The sequence below is a fragment of the Falco peregrinus genome, chromosome 6 (assembly GCF_023634155.1).
Source record: "Falco peregrinus isolate bFalPer1 chromosome 6, bFalPer1.pri, whole genome shotgun sequence".
Classification (NCBI taxonomy): Eukaryota; Metazoa; Chordata; class Aves; order Falconiformes; family Falconidae; genus Falco; species Falco peregrinus.
In genome coordinates this window covers 15,933,359-15,954,813 of record NC_073726.1, presented here as the reverse complement: position 1 = coordinate 15,954,813, position 21,455 = coordinate 15,933,359, and the positions used below count along the sequence as shown (strand labels likewise).

General features: G+C 61.9%; 3 protein-coding genes across 5 annotated transcripts; 1 reads left to right on the top strand and 2 right to left on the bottom strand.

Annotated features, from left to right (window-relative positions):
* Window positions 1-15: 15 nt before the first annotated feature.
* Window positions 16-3,536, bottom strand: THAP7 (THAP domain containing 7). Its single transcript, XM_055808702.1, has 5 exons — window positions 3,457-3,536; window positions 2,614-2,693; window positions 1,613-1,768; window positions 731-871; window positions 16-655 (listed from the first exon to the last, which is right to left on the bottom strand). Exons 2-5 carry the CDS (start codon window positions 2,691-2,693, stop codon window positions 115-117), a joined length of 918 nt encoding a protein of 305 aa, XP_055664677.1. The 5' UTR covers window positions 3,457-3,536; the 3' UTR covers window positions 16-114.
* Window positions 3,537-4,240: 704 nt separating this feature from the next.
* LOC114010950 (myosin-11-like) lies at window positions 4,241-18,183 on the bottom strand. 3 transcript variants are annotated; one of them, XM_055808670.1, is made up of 12 exons: window positions 18,097-18,183; window positions 13,122-15,151; window positions 12,645-12,719; window positions 11,695-11,745; window positions 11,087-11,248; window positions 10,781-10,909; window positions 10,350-10,438; window positions 9,809-9,905; window positions 9,055-9,251; window positions 7,936-8,044; window positions 6,468-6,640; window positions 4,241-4,600 (listed from the first exon to the last, which is right to left on the bottom strand). In XM_055808670.1, the coding sequence occupies exons 3-12, from the start codon at window positions 12,693-12,695 to the stop codon at window positions 4,369-4,371; spliced, it is 1,290 nt and encodes a 429-aa protein (XP_055664645.1). In that variant the 5' UTR covers window positions 12,696-12,719; window positions 13,122-15,151; window positions 18,097-18,183; the 3' UTR covers window positions 4,241-4,368. The 3 variants fall into 3 exon arrangements, with proteins under 3 accessions (XP_055664645.1, XP_055664646.1, XP_055664644.1); XM_055808671.1 differs by lacking the exons at window positions 10,781-10,909; window positions 18,097-18,183 and having other exon boundaries at window positions 13,122-15,529; XM_055808669.1 differs by lacking the exons at window positions 13,122-15,151; window positions 18,097-18,183 and having other exon boundaries at window positions 12,645-12,915.
* Window positions 18,132-21,227, top strand: ZBTB45 (zinc finger and BTB domain containing 45). The gene is given in 3 exon segments (XM_027780481.2): window positions 18,132-18,538; window positions 18,540-19,108; window positions 20,713-21,227. Coding segments are annotated over 3 exon segments (1,332 nt in total). The 3' UTR covers window positions 21,069-21,227.
* The last annotated feature ends 228 nt before the right edge of the window (window positions 21,228-21,455 follow it).

Genomic DNA, 21,455 nt, shown 5'->3' with positions numbered 1-21,455 from the left:
CCGTCACCCTTTGAATTTTTCATAGAAAAGGTGAAATCTTTTATTTACAAACCTTCCCAGTGGCAGTGGGGCGGGGAAGAGGAGGAGAAGAGCTATGCATCCATCGGGAACCCTTCACTTGGTGCCATCCCCGAGGAGCTGCAGCTCCACCATCCGTGGGGGGGATTCTTTGGGGGTGCGGCGGATCTCGAGGGGGCCACGTTGTTCCTGCTGGAGCTCCCCCACGCGAAGCCGCAGGCGTTGCTCGCGTCGTTTACAAGCTTGGAGTTGCCGTTGGGCTTTACTGAGGGCGTCAAGGGCGGCTTCGGCACGACGTTTCCAAAGCAGGGCATTGCCCACCTGGTAGCTGTGCTCACTCTGGATGTACGCTCCCACCGGCGGTGGCAGCCGCAGCATGTAAAGGGAGGGGGATACGGGGCGAGGAGGGGCTGGGGGGGCACCTTCGGGCAGAGCCGGGGTGGCCGTGGCTTCTCCGTCCCCTGTGGCCACCAAAAGGCTTTCTGGGAGGGGGCCACGGGCACCTGAAGGGCCGGGAAGGGCTGGGACACCCCCGTGGTCACCGGCCGGGGGGGCACCAGGGTCTTCGCCTTCCCCCGGGAAGCAGGAGACGTCAGCAGTAAAGGGGGGGTCCGGGGGGGAAGGAGTGGGGTCCTGCCTGCGGAGGGAAAGAGGAGATTAAATCGGGGGGACCCCGCAGCACACCACCCCTCCCCCACCCCCTGGGACTCACCTCCACCTCCTGGTAGCCCGAAGGGGTTTTGGGGTGTCACTCTTGGGCGCGGGGGGCTTCAGCTTGGTGGCCCGGGGGGGTTTGGGGGAGGAAAATTCAAAGACGGTGGGCACGGCCCCTTCCTTGAGACGGTGGTAGCCACTGTGAGGGGTGGAAAAATGAGGGGGGATGTCAGTTGGTGGCATGGGGCACCCCCAAAGGCCCTGGGGAGGGGGATCCCCAAGGTTCCCCATGGTTGTCAGTGTCCTCAGGCTGTCTGCACCCTGCAGCTCTAGGGGGTCCCCAAAAGTCCTGGGGGTGGAGGGGGGGGGGCTCCAAGCTCTAGGGCAGACTTTGGGGAACCTCAAAAGCCTTGGGGGGGTCTCCCCAAAATGCTCAGGGGGGACCCACAGCCTGCGAGGTCTCTTGGGTGCCCTAAAGCCCTGAAACAGGAGGATGGGGGTCCGCTGAAAGCCCCTGGGGGGGACCCCAGGGTGCTCCATACCATAACCCCCAGGTCCCTGGGGTACCCCCAAGACCTTTGGGGGGGGGAGCTGGGGTACCCCAAGTCTCTAGGAGAAGGTTTATGGGCCCTAAAAAAGCACTGGGGGGGGATGACACCCCAAAAGCTTTGGCGGGGGGACCCCAGGGTGCTCCATAAGCCCCAAAGTCCCGGGGACCCCACAAAAGCACTGCAAGGTGGGGGAATCCCAGCTGGAAAACTGAGGTTGGAGCAAACCATTGCAACCGCTAGTGGGGGAGGATAGACCGAGTCAATTCCCAGTCTGGAACAGTCCATTTTCCATAAAAATGGGGGTGTGTGTTGTGGTGTTAATTAGGCCGACCCATTCTCAACAGGGGAAAGGGGTGGCCTCACACATCGTTAAGTGCTTCTTTAATTACCTGAAGCCGACTATCTCAAAGCAGCTCTTCTCAAAGTGCTGGGAGCAGAAGTAAATGTACTTGGAGGCCGGGTCCCACAGGCCCTCTCCGCTCGCGTCCCGCCGCCGGCTGTTCTCCAGCCACAGTGCCCGCCGCGGGTTGTCCTTCTTGGGCAGCCTGGGGGGAGCACGGGGGGACGGGGGACACACACACACACACGCACCGGTCAGCTGCAAAACTGTGGCCTCAGATTACCCGCCCCTGCCCCCCCCCCCCCCGTTTTCTGCAAGGTTGGAGGGGTGCTCCCGCCCCTGAAAATGGAACAGTCCAGGGAGGCCTGGTTAAAAGGGATGGGGTTAAACCATTCCTAAAATGGGGAGTTGTGGGGGAGGAGCCCTGTACCTGGTGGAAACCATTGCTTCGGGTAGGGGTGGTGGTGGTCTAGCTGGGCTAAACCATTGCTAAAGGCAGGGGGGGCACATACTAGGCCAACCCATTGCACAGGGAAGGGCACACCTGGGCCAAACCATTGCAAAGAGGAGGGGCATACCTGGGCCAAACCACTGATAAAGGGGGGGACACACCTGGGCCAAACCATTGATAACAGGGGGTGCACACCTGGGATAAACCATTGCTAAAGGGGAGTGGCATACCTAGACCAAACCATTGCCAAAGGAGGGGGAAACACACCTGGGCTAAATCACTGCTAAAGACGTGGGAGGACACTACACCTGGGCCAACCCATTGCAAAGGGTGGGAAGACACGTGGGCCGACCCATTGCAAAGAGAGGGGGGAAACAAACAGCTGGGCTAAATCATTACTACAGTGTGTATTGGAGCGCGTGTCTCTGTGTGTGTCTGTGTGCAAACGAAGCATTAAGAGGTGAAAAACCTCCCAAATAAAATCAACTCAAGGCAGGAACAGGGAGAAGTCCCCTGGCCAGACCATTTTGGGGGGGCAAAGAAGAGGTCAAGGGGGGAGAGGGGGGGCTGTCCCCCCCAGGTGGTGTGGGGGCACCCACCGGTGGAAGGAGATGCCTCGGTTGCGGGTCTCCCGAGTGTCACGGGTGCAGCAGCCGGCAGCAGAGCAGTGACGGGGCATCTGGGGGGGGGGCAGAAAGAGGTGGGTGGAGTGAGAAGTATCTCCCACAGGACACCCCCCACCAAATTCAATGCTTTTCCTGCCCCCCAGGTGCCATGCAACCAGCCAGAAGCTTAGACGCCCAACTGCCCCAACCCCCAACCAACTCAGACCCTCATATGCCTCCCCAATCCTTGTGCTACCCCCCGAACCCCAAAAGCCCTCCAGGACCCCTCCAGACACCCCCAAAGCCCCATGTCCCCCCACCAGATGCCCCCCCCAGCCAGACCTTGTCCCCAGAGATACCCCAGACCCCCAGATATCCGCCCACATGAGCCACCACAGGCCCTCAAGCTGCCCCAGAGCCTGAAGTGCCCCCCCCCAGAGCTGCCCCACACCCACTGGTGCCCCCTACAAGTTCCAGCCCCCCCCTCGAGTCCCAATGCCCGCCCCGGTGCCCCTTCAGAGCTCTAAGTGCCCCTCTCCCCCCTCCAGGTCATTAAGTCACCGGGGCGGGATAGAGCCGGGGTGGGGGAGCACCAGGGTATCCCCCGGGCTGGGGGGTGGGGCAGATGACGTTACGAGGAGGCAGGGCACCCCAGGGTCGTTGCTAAGGGCCCTTTGGGAGGGCGGCGGTGGGGAAGGGGGTTTGGGGCGGAGCACGCCGGGGCAGGACAACCCCCCTCCCCCCTCCCCGCCCCAGGGGGCCTGTTCCTGGGGTGGGGGGCGGTCTTGGGTCCCTCTGTCCCGTCCCCCCCCTACCCCCGCCCGTGCGCTGCCTCACCTCGGCGCTCCCATCCCGCCGCCACCGCCCCCACCGCCCAGCCCCGGCTCTCGCGAGACGCCGCGGGACTCTCAAATCCACGCCCCTTTCTTCCCCTCATTGGCTGCGCCCCCGCAGGGTGGGCGGTGCGCCTTCAGGCCGTTCCTTCGTTTGCATGCTGCGCTGTCATTGGCCAGAAGAGTCCCTCCCCGCCCTTATTAGCCATGCGAGCCACGCCCCTCCGCCGCGAGCTTTTTAAGCCCCGCCCCCCCCGCCCCCCCCCCCCCGGTTTTTGGGTGTTTCAAACCCCCCCCCGCCTACATAGGGCTGCTGTACAACGTTTTGGGGAGGGGTTGACACTACCCCGCCCAGCAGCTGGGATAAGGAGGGTTTCAAGGACCGCCCCCCCAGGTTTTGGGGTGTTTCAAAGCCCCCTGCCCCCATATAGCTACTGTACAACATTTTTGGGGGGTGGTTGACACCTCCCCATCCCCCCAGTTGAAGTAAAAAGGGTTTCAAGGGACCCCCACCAGGTTTAGGGGTGTTACAACGCCACCCCACCTCCCCCCAGGGTTGAGGAATAGTTTACCACCCCCTACTCCCCTCCATGAATGTGCTTTGGGGGGGGCGGTGTCCCCCCCAAAAAGAGCTTGGGGATGTTTCCCAGGCCACCAGGCCACCCTCTCCCCAACAGTGTTTTAGAGTTTCAAGGCTCCCCCAACATGGGCTCTGGGTGGGGTTCAAGGCGCCCCCCCCCCCCCCCCCCCCCCACACACACACCACCTGGGGGCCACTCAGGGGCAGATCCATCTTGAAGGTACTTTAATGAGTATGAGCAGGCCCGGCCACAATATACCCCGCCCCAATAAGCCCCGCCCCTGCTCCTTGGGGACCCCCGGAGGCACTTCCAGGGCTGGGCCCCCAGAGGTGGTTTCAAGGGTCCCCCCCAGTGCTGGGGGCAGTTTCCAGGCCACCCCCCGGACCAGCAGCCCTCTGGTGGGGCTCCTTGGGGGCAGTTTCGAGACCCCCCCATGAACCCAGGGGGGTTTCGAGGAGCTCCCGGAGGGTCCAGGGTGAGGACTCGCTGTCCTCGCTGTCCTCGCTGTCCTCGTCCTCCTCCCGCAGCATGCGGCGCACCGTGCGGGACAGCGTCAGTGGGTCGCACCTGGGGGTGGCCCAGGAGGGGTCACGGTGGCGCCCCCCAGAGCCCCCCACTAGCCCATACAGCCCCCCCAGAAACCCCCTTTATCCCATAATCCCCCATACAGCCCCCTGGATGCCCCCACTATCCCATAGTACTCCATACACCCCCCCAGAGCCCACTACCCCATAATCCCCCATACAGCCCCCCCCGAGCCCCCCACTATCCCATAGTACCCCATACAGCCCCCCTGAGAGCCCCCACTATCCCATAATCCCCCACATACCTCTCCAGAGCCCCCCACTATCCCAAAGTAGCCCATATACTCTCCCCAGAGCCCCCACTATCCCATAGTACCCTATACACACCCCCAGAACACCCCACTATTCCATAATCCCCCATACAGCCCCCCCAGAGCCCCTCACTATCCCATAATTCCCCACATACTTCCCCAGAGCCCCCCACTACCCCATAATCCCCCATACAGACCCGCAGAGCCCCCCCACTATCCCATAGTCCCCCATACAGCCCCCTTGAGAGTCCCCACTATCCCATAACCCCCCATATACCTCCCCAGAGCCCCCTACTATCCCATAATCCCCCATACAGCCTCCTGGATGCCCCCACTATCCCACAGTACCCTATAGAGCCCCCCAGAGCCCCCTACTATCCCATAATCCCCCATACAGACCCCCAGAAGCCCCCACTATCCCATAATCCCCCTGGCCCCATACAGCCCCTCTCAGACCCATAGGGAACTATAGGGTGCTGTAGGGTGCTACTAGAGGCCATGGGGGGGCTATAGGGTGCTATAGGGATCTGTAGGGTACTACTAGGGGGCATGGGTGTTTATAGGGGTCTGGGGGGGCTACAGGGTACTACTGGGGGGCATGGGCATCTATAGGGGACTACAGGGGCTATAGGGTGCTGTAGAGGCCTATGGTGGCTATAAGCTGCTATGGGGCATATAGAATGCTCTAAGGGTGCTGCAACAAGGTTGTAGTGCTGCAATGGGAAGCTATAGGGTGCTATGGAGTGCTATAGGGGCACAGAGGGAGTGAGAGGGTGCTGGAGGGGCTATAGGTACCCATGGGAGGGATATAGGGTACTACAGGTGGTGATAGGAGCCCATAGGGGGTTACAGAGGGACCTATAGAGGTGCTGTGGGGGAAAACAGGGGGACTATAAGGTGCTATAGGAGGGCTATAGGGGCTCAAAGGGAGCTATAGGGGCCCACGAGGGGGGAGCTACAAGAGAGCTATAAATAAACTATAGAAAGCTATAGGGTAATACAGGGATGCATAGGGAGCTATAGGGGCTCATAGCTGGGCATATAGGTGGACTAAAAGGAATCTATAGGTTGCTACAGGGAAGCATAGGGACCCATAGGTCCTAGGCTATTAGGAGCCCATAGGGTGCTATAGGGGTGCATAGATACCCCTAGAGGGTCACAGGGGGCTATAAGGAGCCCATACGGTGCTATACAGACGCATAGAGAGCCCTAGAGGGGGATAGGGGTCTATAAGGAGCCCATAGGGTGCTACAGGGGCTCATAGAAAGCTCTAGAGGGCCACAGGGGTGTATAAGGAGCCCATAGAGTTGTATAGGGGCCCACAGAAAGCCCTAGAGGCCCATATAGTGCTATAAGGAGCCCATAGGGTGGTACAGGGACCCATAGAGAGCCCTAGCGAGTCCTAGATGAACAAAGAGGTCTGTAAGGAGCCCATAGGGTGCTATAGGGTCCCATAGAGAGCCCTAGGGGCCCATAGAGGTCTATAAGGAGCCCATAGGGTGCTATAGGGGCCCATAGAGACCCCTAGAGACCCACAGGGGCTATAAGGAGGCTCTAGGTTGCTATAGGCGCCCATGGAGGGGCATTGCCAGTCCCCACCTGAGGCGAGCCCGCAGGGCGGCCACATGGCGTGCAGTGGCCGCGGCCCCATCCCCAACAGCCTCAAGCGCTCGACGCAGGCAGTGGCCCTGGGCCTGGGCACGCGCTGTCCCAGCGGCCACCGCAGCCATCCGCTCCCCCAGCGCCCGCCCCAGTGCTTCGCTGGCCTGCGCCTGTGGGGACACAAGGCACGGGGTGTGGGACATGGGGACATGGGGCATGGGGACACGGGTCGTGGGGACGTGGGGACATGGGGCATGGGGATGTGGGAACACAGGACATAGGGACGTGGGGGCATGGGGACACAGAGGCATAGGGCATCGGACATGGGGCATGGGGATGTGGGGACATAGGGTCATGGGACACGGGACATGGGACATAGGGCATGGGGACACGGGGACATGGGACATGGGGATGCAAGGACACAGGGCATGGGGATGTGGGGACATGGGGACATGGGGCATGGGGACAAGGGGACACAGGGCATGGGGATGCAGAGACATGGGGCATGGGGACATGGGTCGTGGGGACATGGGACATGGGGCATGGGGATGTGGGGACATGGGGGCATGGGGACACAGAGACACAGGGCACGGGGCATGGGGATGCAAGGACAGAGGGCATGGGGCATGGAGACATGGGACACGGGGACATGGGGCATGGGGATGCAGGGACACAGGACACAGGGCATGGTTATGCAAGGACACGGGGCACGGGGATGTGGGGACATAGGGCATGGGGATGCAGGGACATGGGACACGGGGCATGTGGACACCAGGCATGGGGATGCGGGGACGCAGGGCATGGGGGTATGGGGACATGGGATGCAGGGACACGGGGCATGGGGACATGGGGATGCAAGGACATGGGAGTATGAGGTTTGGGGACACGGGGACACAGGGCATGGGGACATGGGGACATCCGTGAGGATACAAGGACATGGGGACACAGGGCATGGGGACACAGGGATACAAGGACATGGGGACGTGGTATGGGGACGAGGGGACATGGAGACATGGGGCGTGGGGACAGGGGGACATGTGGTACAGGGTTGGGGGGGACATGTCATGTGGGGACACGGTGACATGGTGTAGGGACACAAGCACGAGGACAGAGGGACACATTGTGTGGGGACACAGGGACATGGAGTGTGGGGACACAAAGACATGGGGACAGGGGGACACAAGGACATGGGGACAGGGGGTATGGGGACACAGGGACACAGGGACATGGGGCCGGATGACATGAACACGGGGGACATGGGGACATGAGGATACACGGGGACACCGAGGACATGGGGGCTCTGGGGTCATGGGGTGGCACAGGATGACATGGGGTGACACGCCTCCACACCACCCTCCTCCCCCCTGGCCAGGGCCCCCATGGGACCCATACATGTGACGTCATCCCCCCCTCCATGATGTCACCCCCCCGTGACGTCACCCAAGGGTGACAGACATCCCCCCACCTGCAGGCGGTACCGCTCCCCCCGCAGCCGCTGCTCCTCCACCTCCATCATCAGCACCCGCAGCCGTCGCCCCGCTGCCCGCGCTGCCCGGCTCAGTGCCGCCCGCGCCCTGCACCCATGGGTGCCCCACGTCACCCCACGGCATCTGTGGGGTGACCCACGGCACCCACCCCCGCACACCCTGCACCCGTGGGTGCCCCACATCACCCCACAGCATCCATGGGGTGACCCACGGCACCCACCCCCCAGCCCGGTGCCACCTCACGCCCCGCACCCATGGGCAGCCCAGGTCACATGGTGTGGGGGGGGGCGGGGCATGGGACCTGCTGTCACCCCACAGCATGTGTGGGTGCCCCATGTCACCCCATAGCACCCATGGGGTGCCCCAAGGCATCCAGCAGCACCCGTGGGGAAGCCATGGGGGTACCTTGGGAGTGCTGTGGGAATACTGGGACAAACTTGGGGCCACCCAAGACCACCCTGGGACCATCTTGGCCACCCTGGGCTCACCCTGGACCACTCTGAGACCATCTGGACCACCCTGGGGCCACCCAAGACCACCCTGGTGTCACCCAAGACTGCCCTGAGACCATCTCAGCCACCCTGGGCCACCCTGTAGCAACCCAAGACCACCCTGGGGTCACCCAGGACCACTCTGAGACCATTTGGACCACCCTGGGGCCACCCAGGACCACCCTGGGATCATCTTAGGACTGTCTGGACCACCCTGGGATCACCCAGGACCAACCTGGGACCATTTTAGGACTATCTGGACCATCCTGTGGTCACCCAAGACCACCCTGGGGTCACCTGAGACCACTCTGAGACCATCTGGACCACCCTGGGGCCACCCAGGGACCATCTTGGCCACCCTGGGGCCACCCTGCAGTCACCCAAGACCACCCTGGGATCATCTTGGCACTATCTGGACCACCCTGGGATCACTCAGGACAACTCTGAGACCATCTTGACCACCCTGTAGCTACCCAAGGCCACCCTGGGACCATCTTGGACCACCCTGGGGTCACCCAAGACCACCTTGGGGCCACCCAGGACCCACCTGGGACCACCTTGGACACCCCTGGGGCCACCCAGTCCCACCCTGGGTCCCTGGCTCACCCGGCCTCACGGTGCAGGAGCTCCTGGAGGTGCAGGCAGCGGGCACGCAGAGTGGCCTCGGTGGGGCCGTGGGGCACCCCAGGGTGCTGCAGCCGCTCCCGCAGCACCCGCTGCTCCTGCTCCAGCTGGTCCCGCGCCCGCGCTGCCTCCCGCGCCTGCGCCCCTGCCGCTGCCAGCGCCTGCCGCAGCTCCTCCACCTGCACCCATGGGGGAGGTCAGCACCCACAGCACCCATAGGTGCTCCCTCTGCCCCTATAGGTGACCTGTGGCCCCTCCCCATCCCACCCCATGCATCCATCCCTCCATACGTACCCCCTCATCCATACATACATAGGCACCCTCACACCCCACAGGTGCCCCCTCCCTGTGCCCATAGGTGCCCCCATACATCCCACCTTAGTGCTCCCATAGGTGCCCTCATATCCCTCCCATCTGCCCCCTGCATAGCCCTATATGTCCCCCCCTTGTCCCCTCAGGTGCCCCCCATGCCCCCTCCATGTTCCCCCCATACCCCCCCCACAGGTCCCCCTACCATGTCGCACATAGGTGCCTTCACACCCCCATACCTCCCCCCTATACATCCTCCATATGTCCCCCGCCATGTCCACAGGTGTGCCCAACCCCCGCCCCAGCCTCCCTCTAGGTACCCCACATGCCCCATCGGTGCTCCCCTGCCCCCCATACATCCCCCATAGCTGCCCCCCATAGGTGCCCCCCATAGGTTCCCCCCGCCATGGCCCCTATAGGCACTGACCTGGGCCTGGCGCTGCTGCAGGCGCTGCTGCAGCACTTGGTTGTGCTCCCGCAGCTCGTCCAGCGCTGCCTGCAGCCCTGCAGGGTCCCGGCCCCCCCTGCACCCATAGAGGCTATAGGGGCTGCGGGGGGACACCGAGGGGGGATGGGGACCATGGGGGGCTACGGGGGATGTGCCAGGTGGGGAGGGGCTACAGGGGCTGTGCTGTGGGGAATATAGCAGATACGCTCTGGGGGCTATAGGGGACACGCTGTGGGAGCTATAGGGGACACACCGTGGGGGCTATAGGGGACACACCGTGGGGGCTATAAGGGACATACAGTGGGGGCTATAGGGAATGCACTATGGGGCCTATAGAGGACACAGTGTATGGGCTATAGAGGGGACACCCCATGGGGGCTATAGGGGACACACCATGGGAGCCATAAGGGACCCACCCTGGAGGCTATAGGGGACGTACCACAGGGGTGCCCTATAGACATATATAGGTTTGTGGGTGTGGCCAGGGAGTGGGCGTGGCAAGGGAGGGGCAGGCACTTACGTGGGGCTGGGTGGGCGGGGCACGTGGGCAGCCATGTCATCCCGCTCCTGCTCGACCCGCCGCCGGGCATGCTGGGCTGCTTCCACTGCCTGGGAGGGGGGCCGGGATGGACACACCCACCCGCGCAAGAAGCCCCTCCCACCATACCCAGCACCCTGTCCATTCACATAGCCCCACCCCATTGATCCTTAGCCCCGCCCTTCTGACTTTTACCCCTGCCAACATGTCCAACAGATGCGCTCCTAGTTTCCATAGCCTCGTCCATTGCACTTAGCCCCGCCCCATGCCCATTAGCCCTGCCCCATTGTTCCTTAGCCCCTCCCTTCACCTTGGCCCCGCCCTTTGTCTTCCTTAGCTCCGCCCCACTTAGCCCCACCTTATATTAGCCCCTCCCTAATTTTAGCCCCGCCCCTTGCCTTAGCCCCACCCACCTGCCGCAGCTGCTCCAGCTGTGCCTCCTTGGCACGACACTGTAACTCCGCCTCCTGCGCCCGGAGCTCCACCCCTGCTCGGGCAGCACGAGCTGCCTCCAGCTCTGCCCACAGCATATGCCCCGCCTCCTGTGGGAGGGGCTGTGTGAGGACCACACCCACAGGGCCTGGAATGGCCACACCCACCCAACAGGCCCCACCCACTCCACTAAGCCCTGCCTTCATCATAGGCCACACCCCCTCTAACCACACCACCATCAATCTCATCAGAGGCTCTGCCCCCTCCCCAGTCGTGGCCCCACCCACCTGCTGCTGGCGCAAGCGCTCATAGGCCCGGTCTCGTGCCCGATAAGCTCCGCCCACCCGGGCCTGGGCTCCACCCACTGCGATTTCCAGTGCCCGCAGGGCCCCGCCTGCTGCTAGGCCACGCCCCCTCTCCGCTGCCAGGCTCCGCCCCAGTGCTGCCACCTGTCAGGGGTGGGACCAGGCTGTGAGTGACAGTCCCATGTCCCGCCCAATAGGGTGATGGACAGCCCTGTGCTCCGCCCCTTGGATGATGGACAGATCCATGCCCCACCCATTGGGTGATGGGCAGCTCTATGCCCCGCCCACTGGGTGACAGACAGCTCATTGTCCTGCCCATTGGGTGATGGGCAGCTCTATGCCCCGCCCACTGGGTGACAGACAGTTCATTGCCCCACCCATTGGGTGACAGACAACTCTATGTTCCGCCCATTGGGTGATGGACAGCTCCATGCCCCGCCCACAATAACAGCCAACCACCCACCCCACCCACCCACATGACTGACACCTCCAAGCCCCGCCCATTGCCATGACTGGCATCCTTGTGAGCCCCCAAGGGGTGGGTCTGTGACTGACAGGAGCTCGCCACGCCCCCCCATGGCCCCACCCACCTGGCTGCTCAGGTCCCGAAGCTCCTCCTCCAGGTGCCTGCGGTACTGTGCCTGGGAGGGGGACACCAGGGGGGTGACAACAGAGAGGACCCCGGCATAGGGGGGGGAATCCCCCAGTGTCCAGGGAGAGGTCCCCTGTGCCCAGAGAGGGGTCCCAGGCACCCAGGGGGGATCCCCAGGCGCCCAGGGGGGTCCCAGCCACCCAGGGGGGATCCCCAGGCACCCAGGGGGGTCCCAGACGCTCAAGGGGGATCCCCAGGTGCTCAGGGGGGATCCCAGGCACCGAGGGGGGTCCCAGGCACCCAGGGGGATCCCCTTAGAGTCCCATAGGTGGGGGAGATGTGGGCATACCCCACACACAGGGTGCCCTCGGGGAGAGGGGGGATAAGTGTGTGTGTGTGTGGATGTCCAGATTCCCGGGTCCCTTCCCACGGTGTGGGGGAGGGGAGCCGAGGGCTCCTGGGCGCCTGGGCTCCCTTTTCCCCGCCCCGTGCCCTAATTCCAGTCTCGGGTCTGGCCAGGGGCCAGTGAGGCCGGGGGAGGGGGCGCCTGCACGCCTGGGTCCCGGGGAGGGGAGCCCCAATGCCTGGGTCCCCTAGGTGGGGGTTCCCCAAAAAACCTGGATTCCCCCCCTCCCCCACACCCCTGAGTCCCGTCCCCCCATATTGGGGTGCTGAGGCTTCCCAGATCCCTGGGTGTCCCCCTCAGGACCCCTGCACCCCCCCCCCCCCCAGCACCTGCTCCACCCTCCCAGACCTCTGGGTGTGTCCCCCCAGATCCCTGGGTGTCCCCCCAAGCACCTGCCCCCCTCCAGACCTCTGGGTGTCCCCCCGCTAGACCCCTGGGTGTCCCCCCCGCTAGACCCCTGGGTGTCCCCCTCCCAGACCTCTGGGTGTCCCCCCTCCAGACCCCTAGGTTCCCCCTGCCCCAGACCCCTGGGTCCCACTCACCTGTGCCAGCCGGGGGGGCCCACATTGTCCCCTGTCCCCCTCGTCCACCATGGCACAAACTGAGGGGGGGGGGGCCTGGAACAACACAGACTGTGGGGAGACCCCCCAGTAAACACACCCTCCCCCCCAGTAAAGCAGTGGCAGCCCAGATACCTGGGTCCCTTGCTGGGGAAGGGGCAAGAGGGAGGGTCCCCTGACAGAGGGGGCACCTAGTTCCTCAACACAGCAATGAGGGGGGGCAGGGATGCTGGGACGCCTGGGTCCCTTTATTTCTTTTGGGGGGGGACAAGATGGGGGGGGGTCCCTGGTAGAGGGGGGACATAGTTCCTCAACACAGCAATGGGGGGGAGGGGTGCTGGGATGCCTGGGTCCCCCCAACAGCTGCTGATGTCCTGAGTCCCTTTTTTGGGGGGGGAACGGGGGGGGGGGGGGGGGGGCGGGAGGGGGGCTGCTGCCCGGACGCCTGGGTCCCCTCACCTCCTGCACGTCCGTCCTGGTGATGCCGAGCCCAGGCCTGTGGGACACGGGTGACCGATGGCCGGGAACTCCTTGTGCCACCCAGGCCGCGGGCACGGGAGGACCCAGGGGTGTGGGCCCCTCCCCCCCCCCCTCAGGCTCTACCCACAGGGCGTGGAGCCCGCCCCCGATGCCCCTGGGGGCACTCAGATGTCCCAGATCAGTTCAGCTCCACCAGCTCCAACCCTTGAGCATTGTCACCCGCCTTTGCCGGAGGGACTCAGAGGGACACCACCCTTAGGAACCCAAAGGCATCTGGGCACCTCCCTGGGGCACCCAAAAATGTGGGTGTCCCCCCTCCCCCCCCCAAGGGATGGAGGTGTTGTAGGAACCTTCATGGGGGTTACCCCCTGCACCGGGGGGTGGTGGTGGTGGTGGTGCACTGTGTCATACAAAAGGGAATCTGTACAGAGTGATGTCATCACATGTGAGAGCGGAGGAACATGGGATGACACGTGTCAACACGTGTCAACACAGGTCAACTGGGATCAACGTGGATCAACAAATCAACACGGGTCAGCATCATGACATGAGTCAGCACAGGTCTACATGGGTCAAAATGGATGAACAGAGTGTGACATGGGTCCGCATGGATCAACATGGGTCAACACAGGTCAACATAGATCAATGCGGGTCAACACATTTCAACGCGGGTCACCAATAAAAAGCAGCAGAGATGAGCGTGGGTCAACACAGATCAACATGGTCCAATATGGGTCAACAAACATGGGTCAACAAGGTTCAAGACTGCATCAACACCGGCCAACACAGACTGACACGAGTCAACATGGTGTGGCACAGGACAACACGGAGCAGTGGCAGGGGACAACATGGGTCAAAATGGAGCAACACAGGGTGACACAGGTCAGCATGGAGCAACATGGATCAGTGTGGGTCAACACGGGTCAAGAAACACTGGTCAACATGGACTGACAGGGGTCAACAAGGAGTGACACAGGTCAATGTGAGCCAACATGGGCCAACACAGACTGACAGGGGTTAACAAGGGGCGACACATCAATGTGGGCCAACATGGACTGACATGGGTCAACAGGGAGTGACACATCAACAAGGGCCAACATGGGCCAACACGGACTGACAGGGGTCAACAAGGGGTGACACAGGTCAATGTGGGCCAACACGGGCCAACACAAACTGACACAGGTCAACAAGGAGTGACACATCAACACAGGCCAACATGGGCCAACATAGACTGACATGGGTCAACAGGGAGTGACACAGGTCAACATGGGCCAACATGGACTGACATGAGTGAACAAGGGATGACACATCAACATGGGCCAACACAGAATGACACGAGTCAACAAGGGGAGACACATCAACGCAGGCCAACATGGACTGACATGGGTCAACAGGGAGTAACACAGGTCAATGCAGGCAAACATGGGCCAACATGGACTGACAGGAGTCAACAAAGAGTGACATAGGTCAACACGGGCCAACACAGACTGACACGGGTCAACAAGAGGTGACACATCAATGCGGGCCAACATGGGCCAACATGGACTGACATGAGTCAAGAAGGAGTAATACAGGTCAACGTGGGCCAACACAGACTGACAGGGGTCAACAAGGGGCAACACATCAATGTGGGCCAACACGGACTGACATGGGTCAACAGGGAGCAACACAGGCCAACATGTGTCACCGTCACACAGGACAGCACTTGCTTGCGGGATAGTGAGTACTGCATTGCAGAGCGCGGGGCTCTGACATGGCTGTGACGTCACCACCGGGCAATGGATGACGTCGGAGACAGAAGGGAGCCAACGTGACAAGTTCCCACTGCGCCAGGGCCCGGAAGTGACATCACCAGCAGGCAAGTGACATCACTCGTAGAGAATTATCCCTGACCCCAACCAACCTCTGACATCACCAAGGGCCCAGGAAATGATGTCATCAACTTACCAGGATGCATGATGGGCCCAGCCCAAGCAGTGAGGTCATCACCAGAGCAGGAAGTGATGTCACTATTGCATGACGTGATGTCAGGGGCCAACCCAGAAGTGCCACCACACTCCCAATGGGCTGTGACATCACCAACGGCCCCTACGGGAGCGCTATAGGGGCCCTATAGGGAACCCTGGGAGGGGTCTATAGGGGATCCTTGAGCTCATTGAGAACCCTATAGGGGTCTATAGAGGATACCAGCCCTATAGGGATGCCTGGAGGGGGGGTCTATAGGAGATCCCTGAGCCCGTAGAGATTTCTATAGGGGTCTATAGAGGATGCTGGGTCTATAGGGATCCCTGGGGGGAGTATCTATAGGGGATCCTGGTCCTATAAAGATTCCCATAGGGAATCCCCAGATCATCTCTGTGCAATCCATAGAGTCCAGACCTCATGGTGATCCCGGGGTCTATAGAGGGTGCTAGTCGTATAGGGATCCGGGGGGGTGGGCGGGGCGAGGGGGGGAAATAGGGAATCCTGCCCCTGCTGAGCTATGGAGCTCTATAGGGGATCCCAGTCCTATGAGGATCTCTTTGAAGGTCTATAGCACTTTAGACCCTATGGGGGTCTATAGGAGTCTGCAGCCATACCAGGGTCTAGAGGGGACTGAAGCCCAGTGGGGGTCCTGATGGGTGTCTATAGGGATCTATGGGGATCCTGAAGGGGGTCTATAGGGGATCACAGCACTACAGGGGTCCCTATGGGGTCTATAGGTGATCCCAATCTTGCGAGACTCCCCATGGGGTCTATAGGGGATCCCACCCCCGGGAGAGTCCCTATGGGGGTCTACAGGGGTTCTTGGCCCCAGGGGGGTCCCTATAGGGATCTACAGGGGATCCCGCCCCTGGGGGTTCCCTATGGAGGTCTATAGGGGATCCCGCCCCTGGGGGGGTCCCTATGGGGGTCCATAGGGGATCCCATCTGTGGAGGGGTCCCTATGGGGATCTACAGGGGATCCTGGCCCCGGGGGGTCCCTATGGGGTTTTATAGGAGATCCCACTCCTGGGGGGTCCCTATGAGGCTCTACAGGGGATCCTGGCCCCAGAGGCGTTTCCTTTCGGGGTCTATAGAGGATCCTACCCCCGAGGGGGTCCCTATAGGGGATCCCGCCTCTGGAGGGTCTCTATGGGATCCCGATCCTTGGGGGCGGCCCTATAGGGGATCCCCACCCCCGGCAGGGTCCCTATGAGGGCCTACAGGGGATCCCGGCCCCAGGGAGCTCCCTATGGAGGTCTATAGGGGATCCCGGCCCCAGGGAGCTCCCTATGGAGGTCTATAGGGGATCGCGCCCCTGAGGGTGTCCGTACGGGGGCCTATGGGGTATCCCGCCCCCGAGGGGTCCCTATGGGGGTCTATAGGGGATCCCAACCCCAGGGGGGTCCCTACGGGAGTCTATATGGGATACTACCCCCAGGGGGGTCCCTATAGGGGATCCCGGCCCCGGGGGGGTCCCTATGGGGGTCTATAGGGGACCCCGCGGGGCGCAGCCGCTCCCGCCTAGTCTCTATGGTAGGGGGGCGGCGAGAGGACAGCGCCGCGCCCCTCTCTATGGTCGCCGCTCACTTCCGCTCCGTCCCCTCCGGACTGGCGGGGCCGGAAGTGACGTTAAATCGGGGGGAGCCACCGGAAGCGGTGGCAGAGGCACTTCCGGGTGTCGGGGCCGGCGGCGGTTCCGGCGGGCGCGGAGGTGAGTACGGCCCCGCCCCCGCCCCGCCCCCCGCGTGCCTGGGTCCCTGAGGGGGGAGGGGCCGGTCGCCTGGGGCCGGGATGGGGGTAGGGGGGTGGGGTGGGGGATGGCCCCGCCGTGTCGCCACACCCCGGTGACGTCCCCTAAGGTGTCCCCGACCCCCGGTGACTCCCCTGGCATGTGTCCCCAAGGCCCCGTGATGTCATCAGCGCTGTCCCCAGCCCTTGGCGACATCCCATAATGTGCCCCCAACCCTTGGTGACATCCATAAGGTATGCCCAGCCCCTGGTGACATCTCATAATGTGTCCCTACCCCATGGTGACATCCCATAAGGTGTCCCTAGCCCTTGGTGACATCCCATGTGTCCCCACCCCCCTGGTGATGTCCCACAAAGTGTCCCCAGCCCTTGGTGACATCCCATAATGTGCCCCCACCCCATGGTTACATCCACAAGGTGTCCCCAGACCCTGGTGACATCCCATAATGTGTCCCCACCTTCCTGGTGATGTCCCACAAGGTGTCCCCAGCCCTTGGTGATTTCCCATAATGTGCCCCCAGTGCTCGGTGACATCCCACAAGGTGCCCCCACCCCATGGTTGACATCCACAAGGTGTCTCCAGGTCCTGGTGGCATCTGCACCCCACACTGATGTCACCAGCCATGTCCTTAACCCCTCCTGATGATGCCACCAGGCTTGGGGACATCACTGAGGGCACCTCCATCCCATCTCAATGTCCCCAATCTCTGGTGACACCCTGGTGCCATGTCCATCCCATCTTGATGTCCCCAGCCGTGTCCTTAACCCCTCCTGGGGATGCCCTCAGTGGCATCCCCAAGCCCTGGTGATGTCCTGGTGGCACCTCCATCCCATCTTAATGTCCCCAACCCCTGGTGACCCTATACAATGTCCCCAATCCCTGTACCACCCTATACAATATCCCCGACCCCTGGTGCCATCCTGGTGCCATCTCCACCCTACATTGATGCCCCCAGCCGTGTCCTTAACCCCTCCTGGTGATGCCACCAGGGCTTGGGGACACCACTGATGGCATCTCCATCCCATCTTGATGTCTCCAACCCCTGGAGACATCCATGTGCCATGTCCATCCCATCCTGATGTCCCCAGTCATGTCCTTAACCCCTCCTGGCAATGCCCTCAGTGGCATCCCCAAGCCCTGGTGATGTCCTCGTGGCACCTCCATCCCATCTTGATGTCCCCAAACCCTGGTGTCACCCCAGACGATGTCCCCAACCCCTGTTCCTCCTTCCCCAGGTACCTCACTGCCCACGCTGGGGTCCCCACGGTGCCGCCATGGCGGAGGCTGTTCACTATATCCATCTCCAGAACTTCAGCCGTTCCCTCTTGGAGACCCTCAACGGGCAACGCTTGGGCGGTCACTTCTGCGACGTCACTGTCCGCATCCGCGAGGCCACCCTACGGGCCCACCGCTGTGTCCTGGCCGCCGGGAGCCCGTTTTTCCATGACAAACTCCTTTTGGGTCACTCGGCCATTGAGGTGCCCCCCGTTGTCCCCAGCGGTGCCGTGCGGCAGTTGGTGGAGTTCATGTACAGCGGTTGCTTGGTGGTGGCGCAGTCGGAAGCTCTGCAGATCCTTACCGCCGCCTCCATCCTCCAGATCAAAACCGTCATCGATGAGTGCACCCAGATCATCTCCCAGAGCCGTGGGCCCAAGGTGCTGCCCCCCACCCGCCCCCCCCCGCCCCGAGCCCACTGACCCCTGCCACAAGTCACTACCGCCACCACCGCCACCGTTACCGGAGCCCGACATCCGCTTCGGGCCAGCGGAGCCGGCGCCGAGCTGCCACAGCCGCAAGCAACGCCAACCGCTGCGGCTCCAGCTGCCGGTGAAGGAGGAGGAGGAGGAGGAGGAAGGTGAGGGTACTGGTGGTGGTGAAGAAGGCTTTGCCCCGCCACCCTTCGCCGCCGAGGAGCCGCCGTTTTTTGGCGCTCCCGAGGTCTTCGCCGACGCTTTCCTGCCCCCATGGCCTGGCGAGGACACGGCCAAGTTCGGACCCGACTGCAGCCTGGAGGCGCCAGGGCGGGCACCGGCATTCGGGACCAAGGCAGCGACGGGGGGCAACGGGTTTGGCTTCGTGCCGCCACCGCCACTGTACGAGGGGGGTGCAGGAGTGGGCGGCATCCCCCCCGTCCCTGAGGTGCCCCAGCCTGGCCCCTCGCGGTGCTCTGAGCCTTCCTACCAATGCGGTCACTGCCAGAAGACCTTCAGCTCCCGCAAGAACTACACCAAACACATGTTCATCCACTCCGGTGAGGGAACGCGGCAGCGGGCGGTGCGGGGACGGAGCGGGGATGTGATCATTGTGGGGATGGTGAGGGCGGGGGGAGCAGGGATGCAGTGATGCTGCGGTGTGGAGGGATGGGGACAGGGATGGAACAGGGACCCGTGTTGACCCATGTGGCCCCGTGTCAGTCCATGTTGATGTATGTTGCTGTGTTGAGCCATGTTGACCTGGTTGCTCCATGTGAGCCATGTTGACCTGCATCACTCTGTGTTGGCCTGTGTAGACCCACGTCACTCCGCATTGACCCATTTCACTCCATGTTGACCCATGTAGACCTATGTCCCTGTGTGGTGATACCCACATAGACCCATGTCACTCCATGTTGACCCCCGTCGCTCCATGTAGACCCATGTCACTGCATGGTCACTCCACGTTGACCCATGTCACTGTGTGGTGACCCATGTCACTCCATGTTGACCCATGTCACTGTGGGGTCATTCCACATTGACCCATGTCACTGTGTGGTGACCCACATCACGTTGACCCACGTAGACCCATGTCACTGTGTGGTGACCCACATCACTCCATGTTGACCCACACAGACTCATGTCACTGTGTGGTGACCCACATCACTCTGTGTTGACCCATGTCACTGTGTGGTGACACCCATAGACCCATGTCACTGTGTGGTGACCCACGTCACTCCGCATCGACCCGTGTCACTGTGTGGTCACTCCACATTGACCCACGTAGACCCATGTCACTGTGTGGTGACCATGCCACTCTGTGTTGATCCCTGTTGATCTAGCGCTGATCCATGTGTTGCACCATGTTGATCTGTCTTGTCTCATGTTGACCCATGTTCCTGTATTGATCCATGTTGACCTGTGCTGACCAGTGTTGACCCATCTTGACCTGTGTTGATCCACGTTGGCCCCTGTTGATCTATGCTGACCCATGTTTCTTCATGTTGCTCCATTTTAACCCATGCAGACCTGCGCTGATTCGTGATGTTCCATGTCGCTGTGTTGACCCATGTTGACCTGTACTGATCCATGTTGACCCCTGTCAACCTGTGTTGTTCCATGTTGACCATCAACCTGTGTAGCTCCGTGTTGCTCCACGTTGATCCGTGTTGACCTGTATCCATCCATGTTCACCTGTATTGATCCGTGTTGACCGTCAACCTGTGTAGCTCCGTGTAGATCCATGTTGACCCGTCAGCCCATGTTGCTCCACGCTGACTTGTAATGATCCATGTTGACCACCAACCTGTGTAGCTCTGTGTTGACCTGTATCCATCCATGTTCACCTGTATTGATCCGTGTTGACCGTCAACCTGTGTTGACCCGTCAGCCCATGTTGCTCCACGTTGACCTGTAATGATCCATGTTAACCATCAACCTGTGTAGCTCCGTGTTGACCCATATCTATCCATGTTGACGTGTATTGATCTGTGTTGACAGTCAAGCTGTGTAGCTCCATGTTGACTCATGTTGACCCGTCAACCCGTGTTGCTCCACGTTGACCTGTAATGATCCATGTTGCCCCATGTTGGTCTGTGTTGACCCCTATCCATCCATGCTGACCCGTGTCCATCCGCATTGACACACATTTGTCTCCCTGTAGGTGAGAAGCCCCACCAGTGCTCCATTTGCTGGCGCTCCTTCTCACTCCGTGACTACCTGCTGAAGCACATGGTGACCCACACGGGTGTCCGTGCCTTCCAGTGTGGCGTCTGCTGCAAACGCTTCACCCAGAAGAGCTCCCTCAATGTCCACATGCGCACCCACCGCCCCGAGCGCTTCCAGTGCCGCCTCTGCACCAAGGGCTTCTCCCACCGTACCCTCCTCGAGCGCCATGCTGCTGCCACCCACCCCGTGCCACCGCCGGGGCCACCGCCAGGGCCACCACCACCTGAAGCCGGGTTGGCAACATGGCCAGGCGCTGAGGCTACAGGTGCCGGTCCCGCTCACACAGCGTGAGGGTGCCCCGGGGCGGGGGGTGGTGTCTTTGTCACCCCAGAACTCCCCCAGGGGTGGGCTTTGGAGCTCCCCCATGGCCGTGGATGAGCCCCTGGGGTTGTTTGAGCAGTCAGGGGTGAAACCTGGAGGACTTTGACCCCACCCCAGCCGTGAATTTGACGCTCTGGATGGACAGATGGAGGGAGATGGGGTCCATCCCTCTTGTCCCCGCCCAGCGATGCAGTTTCCACCCCCACCTCCCCAAACCATGGTGGTGCGGAGCAGGAGGGGCAGTTAAACAGACTCAGTGGCACCGGTGGGCGGTGAAAATCAACACGCGGGTTTTAAGGTCTGTTTTAGTGCCATTATTTTCTCCCTAAAAAATTACCCGCCCTCCTACTGAATGGT

Coding starts and splice junctions, on each gene's coding strand:
- THAP7 (XM_055808702.1), bottom strand. CDS start 2,693: ATGCCCCGTCACTGCTCTGCTGCCGGCTGCTGCACCCGTGACACTCGG. Junction 872..1,612: donor TTTGAGATAGTCGGCTTCAG/GTAATTAAAGAA, acceptor CACCCCTCACAG/TGGCTACCACCGTCTCAAGG. Junction 656..730: donor CGGGCTACCAGGAGGTGGAG/GTGAGTCCCAGG, acceptor TTCCCTCCGCAG/GCAGGACCCCACTCCTTCCC.
- LOC114010950 (XM_055808670.1), bottom strand. CDS start 12,695: ATGGTGGACGAGGGGGACAGGGGACAATGTGGGCCCCCCCGGCTGGCA. Junction 11,249..11,694: donor TTCGGGACCTGAGCAGCCAG/GTGGGTGGGGCC, acceptor CACCCCTGACAG/GTGGCAGCACTGGGGCGGAG. Junction 8,045..9,054: donor CTCCTGCACCGTGAGGCCGG/GTGAGCCAGGGA, acceptor CCATGGGTGCAG/GGCGCGGGCGGCACTGAGCC.